This window comes from Antennarius striatus, chromosome 7, assembly GCF_040054535.1.
Source record: "Antennarius striatus isolate MH-2024 chromosome 7, ASM4005453v1, whole genome shotgun sequence".
NCBI classification, from domain to species: domain Eukaryota; kingdom Metazoa; phylum Chordata; class Actinopteri; order Lophiiformes; family Antennariidae; genus Antennarius; species Antennarius striatus.
The window spans coordinates 15636044-15642227 of NC_090782.1; the positions used below are offsets into that span (position 1 = coordinate 15636044).

At 37.1% G+C, this 6184-nt stretch overlaps 1 protein-coding gene across 1 annotated transcript; it reads left to right on the forward strand.

The window, feature by feature from the left end:
• Nucleotides 1-2629: 2629 nt before the first annotated feature.
• On the forward strand, nucleotides 2630-5841 carry nppc (natriuretic peptide C). Its single transcript, XM_068320179.1, has 3 exons — nucleotides 2630-3005; nucleotides 3924-4217; nucleotides 5440-5841. The coding sequence occupies exons 1-2, from the start codon at nucleotides 2913-2915 to the stop codon at nucleotides 4194-4196; spliced, it is 366 nt and encodes a 121-aa protein (XP_068176280.1). The 5' UTR covers nucleotides 2630-2912; the 3' UTR covers nucleotides 4197-4217; nucleotides 5440-5841.
• The last annotated feature ends 343 nt before the right edge of the window (nucleotides 5842-6184 follow it).

Here is a 6184-nt window from a genome sequence, read left to right on the forward strand (position 1 = left end):
TGAATAAGCTAATGTGATTAAAATTGCTATTGTCTTTCTTCTAAGCATTACCTTTGCCATTTTGAATAAATCCTACACATTTTTCTAGTTGCCTGTTAAGACTGATAGGGCTTGGACAGTATGATGAACATATACAACACAAGATAAGGTATTTATTTATTTTATTTAATGATATTGAAAATGCCTGGTCTGTGCTGAATAATGATTTATTGGTACAGACTGGTATTGATCCAGTAAACAAGTGACTATGAGGTGCATCCACTTCGGCACAGCAAATACTGCCACTCTGTGTCCATAACTGATGGTGCTGCCTGAGATTGCAGCTCAGCTCTGACCCAGACTGCTCTTAATCAGTCCATGCTGCATAAAATTACCATATTTCACTGTGTTTACATAATTTTTAAACCGTGGTGAAAAATATATGTTTGGACTTAATTTATTTAAAAAAAATTCAAAATCATCTCAATCTCTTCACTTTAAAGCTTGATGGTATAAAAATCATTCAGGAATTATTTAAGTGATGAACTTTATGAACAAGATTCTACATTGATCACATCAATGCTTTATTGCAAGTTTATCTGAAGAATGTCAGATGACGTTGACTTTTTATGTAATATTTCCCTTTCATTGTGACAAACCTTTTTAGGAAGCCTGTCGACATGTCTTTAAATGTGCAATAATTCATTTGAGAGACAGTATTAAAAGCATCACTCATAATTGCTACAACTATCTAGAAAGTTAATGAATGACCAAGTCACTATAAATGAATTAGTTTTCATGAGATAGATAATTAAGTCAGGGTAAGTTACTACACAGAGTCAACAATAATTGAGATATTGAATGTCTTGCATTAACCATAGATTTTAGTTAATACAAGTGCATTGTTGTAACTCATGTATGTTTCCTTTTTATTATTACTTCAGAAGAGGTATGATGAATAAGAAGTCAGCCTGGTGGTCTTCCCTCAGATGACTCTGTCTTTATCCTACAATCACTGGCATACAATATATGTGGAAATGGAAACGTCCTATAGGTGGGAATGTGTTCATCATGTATTGGCTCTGTGATGAACTGGCCAGGGTGTACCCTGTCAGCTGGCATAGGCTCCAGCCTCCCAGGACCGTGGAGGATAAACAGTTACAGAAAATGGATAGATTTATGTTTAATCCTAGAATCTCTGCTTCTGGATTTGCCTCATATTTCTATGACACAGAAAATATTATGTTTCAAAGAGGCTGAGCTCATTACTTAGTTGGAAATAAATCATTATGTAATGGGAATACAGTTGATTTAGTTGCTTATTGGTTGAGGTATGATGCGATATTGGAATCAACATTACATTGTTCAACAGAAATCCTGGATACATCTTGTTTGAATTTAACCTCAATATTTTATTAATAAAGTGTCTCTCATTTTAAACAAGAACCAATGCAGTCACAGACTCCAACATCCCGCGACACCGCTGAAGTCAAATTGTACCCTGACCTACTTTCATAGGTCAAAGATCAAAGCTGGTGCTCTGACCTACTGTAATTGATCAAAGCACTAGCTTTGATCTATGGTCTTACACTGGCCTTCTCCCTCGTCTTTCTATCTTTATCTGGTTCCTGAGTGTACAAAAGTTGAAATTTGACCTTGATTTATTTTTCTCAAGGTCAATTTCATCATTCCATTTTCATTCCCTTTGCCGCCCGAGTAATGTGCTTTTTGTTTCATCTTTCTGTCTGCAATGATTGCGAAGATATTTGGTGGACATACGAACGAAGGGACAAGCAAACGGACGAACACACGAACACTGACAATTACAATACATCACCACTTTGAAGCGGGATGTAATTAGGAATAATTTCTTTTGTGTAAACCAACAGAATCCATTTAACATTGAATATAGCATGGTAACAGTCCCAGATTGCTCGTAGGAGTGAGTGTTTGTGTGCGTGGTTGTCTGTCTGTGTGTGTGGCTCCATGGCGCACTGGCGTCGTGTCCGGAGTGTCCCCCGCCTCACGCCCTATGCCCGCTGCGGCGGATAAAGCGGAGGAAAATCAATGAATGAATAGCATGGTAACAGATACCAGTCAATTCATTAGGCATTATCAAGCGAATTTCCTGAAATCCTTTTAAGGATATTGTCCTAAATCTGTACAAATTTTTGTCGTGTTTATTTTTATTGTTTCATGATGACCACTGCAACCTGATTTTTCTTTAAAGCATGAATAATGACTATATAGTTCTTTAAGGCAGTTCAACATCTATAAAATCTGTTCAAGATAATGCTCATTAAGAAAATGCCACATAATCATAGAAACATTATGGAACTTCTGAAAAAATAGGCAAAATATATGAACTGCAGTGCCAGAATTTTAATATTTACTTTTCAAAGTAAGCAAGACATCGACTATCTTACAATATAATTAAAGTATGAGATCTTAAGATGCGTCACGATGCAGACAGTGAACAACTTTAAGATAATTTTTCTGTCAAACATAACCTTCAGTTTAGCCTTTAAAATCACATTTGATTTTACCCACTCAATCTCAACTAGAGTTTTTTTTTTTTTTTTTTTACAAAATATGATTATTATGATAGCTCATACACTATCTCATTTCATCCAAAACCCCACTGACCAGGGCTGGTATCGTTTAATTAATCCCCAGATTTACGTGCTCCGAGGCAGGTATGGAGAAAACGGGCAGCTGACGCTAAAGGAGGACCATTACGCAGGTTGGCATGACATCACCGTGGTCTGACTATAAAGCAGTGAGGACTAATACTCAGAGTTAGAGGAGCACTTGAGGAGCTTTGGAGTAACGGACGCACTGAAACCTCCTGTGTTCAACAGCTGATTGGCTGCTGCCTCTGTCCCTCTTTCCGAACTCCAACGTAGAGGAATCCCTAAAGTGTACAAGGCAAAATGAACTTGTCCTACTTGGTAGCATGTGGACTTATGGTCACCCTGCTTTCAGTACGGATGGGCGCAAAACCTTTATCTCAGACGCAGCAGAAGGTAAGAAAACCTCAGTACTTTTTCGTAATATTAACAATTGAGAGATGGTTATTACATTATCTTTGATAATTTCAGGCATACTCAGAAAATCTTCGAGAGGGTTTTATCTTGCACTTTATACTTATGGCACCCGATATATATATATAGAGCGTCAATAGGATGCTTTATAACCTATGATGTTCAAGCTCTGAATATTTTACAACCAGACAATTCATTAGTTTTAGCATAAAAGAGATAACTGAAATATTATGTCAAATAGAGAAACCAAAGTGTAAGATTATAAAGGCTGTTTGGAATGAGTACTTTTCACTGGTTTACCAAATTTGAACTATAACGATTTTGTGCGTAAAGTTATCATTATGCGTATAATTCTAGTTTATAAGAGCTTAGATAACCTTGAAACGATTACTTATTAAAAGAAAGTTTCCTATGTAGGCTTGTATGGAAAGTATCAGAATTTTTAAAATTAAGGTGATGCCACTGTCTGCTTTCTGACCAGAAGATCGGGCTACAAGCACCTGCTGGAAGACCAAACAATGAGATAAGAGCGCGAAATAACTGCGAAAACAAAAGCAGAGAACGCTTAAAATTAACCATATTAAGAGTACGTTTTGAGGATTTACAAAAATATCGGCGGCAATTTTTGGATCAATTTGATAGTTATTTCATGCAGAACCGCTACCCTTCTTATTTGATCCACAGTGCTGTATGGCTTGAACGATTACATTTCTCTCTCGTACTTAAATGTGCCCGCAGAGAAGTGTCCCCCAATTTAAAAACACATATTTTTTGTAGACGGCTGCTGTATTTCAAGAGGCGCCAATTACACATTGTCTTTCCATTCAATGAAAATCTTTTTAAGCAGCGTATTTGCCACAGGGAAACAAAGCTTTTTTAACATTTCTATATGTTTTCCAGTCTCTTAGAAGTTTGCTGGGCGAAGAATTGGCTGAGTTTCTTGAGTCGGAGGAGAGGGAGAGGCGACTAGACGCTGTGCGCTCTCGGATACGATTACTGCGAGATTTACGCACTGACACCCGGGCCAGAGGGATGTGGGCTCGTCTCCTTAACGACCAGCCAGCACCTCGGAGACACAAAACCGGAATCAAGAAAGGAGGATCAGCATCAAGGAGTGGATGTTTCGGACACAAGATGGACAGAATAGGAACCATCAGTGGCATGGGTTGCTAAGAATGAAACATTGCTGTGATGGTAAGCTTTGTTATTTTTTATTTTAACTTCACACTTAATTTCACAAAAATATATAAGAGAAGAGAGGTAGGGGAAAGAGTTGAAGAGAAGCATATGGAATCAATGTCCAATCAGTTGGCAGGAGTATGGATGGATGTAAATATTAAAAAGTATGGAAGTTGTCAATCAGTTTAACAGAGTATATACTCATCCTGCAAGCAGAAGACCGTCTTGCCTTAAGCTTCTTTCTGGCAGCTTATTTAGCTGACAATGATTCTTTTTCTTTCTTTTTTTTTTTTAAATGAAAATCATCTTGTCTGAATACAATGTATGTTTTCCATCAACAGTTGGGCTATTTTAGAATTTAAAAAAATCATCTTAGTGGTGGCAATATATAGTATCGTATGGAGAGACTGAGATGACCAGTGTTCAATTGGGTCAAAGGTCATCTTGATCTGAGAGATCACATTACACTTTATGATATCACCTTCAGCTATCTGATTGGCAGCTCGTGATATCATTTCACCTCACCTTGCAGTCTAGCAGGATTCCCCGCACCTACAGAAACCCCATTAAGACACCAAGCGAACCAATTAAACAGACGTAAACTGATTTGGGGAAACATCCAGTGGCTAATTAAATGTTCACTCGTATGCACACTGCAATGAACAATTCCATCTGGTTTACGAAGAGACAAGTTGCATACAACATTTAAATAAAAGTTGGGTGAACCAGAGGAGGAAACAGGGGAGACAGACAAGCTTATGTGTATGTGTATCCCAAACACATGGCACCCTGCGGGGGTTAGAATTTTTCCTGGAAACCCAATGCTCTTTCCCTAAGTGATTTTAACAAAAACTACAAAGGAACTGTGGTGGTAAAGGAAGTAATGAGGAAGTTAGGTGATGCACAATTAGTCCTGAGGCTTGAAGTCTTTGCGGTTGTGGCACACTGTGAAAGCCTGGTGAGGGACTGTGATCCTGTGACTAACTCCTATGTATGTGTTTCATCAGTTGACACTCATCATTCCTTCAGTGCTCTGCTACCCTTGTGTTGAGGTTTTTCAATGAGTCAGAGATGCAAAAAGTAAATGTAGACATTCAAATAATGATGATAAGTCATGCATCGAGGAATACATGCTGAATACAAATTGTTCAATTACTAATTGAAGGGATTTTTGTGAAAAAATTGTATCTGAATGTTCAGTCTAACTCTATTTCTCCTGTTTTCTCTATGTCTCCAGATCATTGGAAAATGGCTTTGGATAACAAAGATTCACTTTGTTCTCATCTGATGGAAGAAAAAGAAAAAAACAAAGGAAGTGACAGATTTTTGGTACGAAAGTCACCATGACCAGCAAAAAGGAAGACTGAGATGGCATATATGCAAATGATATATATGCACACATATATATATATATACATGCCTGTATATACAAACACGTTTACCATACTGATGGTCAACTGATACACACAGATGTATATCATATGATGGCGGACAATGGTGTAAAAACTACAAACCGCAAAGCTGTATATTGTTGCTGCTAATGCCATACATCCATGTACTGTACGTCATCTTCCGCTGCATAAATGTATTTATGTTAAAAAAAACTATTTATATGTTTATAAAAAGAGATATTTATAAATATGAGTTTTATTTATGTAACATTTTGAAAATTGATTCAAACTGCAGGTCTATTCTGTTTGTAACTTTTTTCTTTTGGTCTCAAATAATTGTAAATGTTTTCGAAAATATAAAAAGAGCATTCAATGTGCACTTATCACACATCCTCTCAGGGTTTGTTTCACTGACGGTGGTAAATTCAAGTTGCAGAAATTTCTGCATTTCTTGCAAATGAAAATTTGGTACTTTGGATTCTTTAGCATGTCAGGGACCAAGAAAATAGCTGCACTATTGCCATCTTGACTATCACTTGTCCACATTTAGTTCAGATTTAACAAGGTCTCGTCAATAGCAGTGGTATCAAA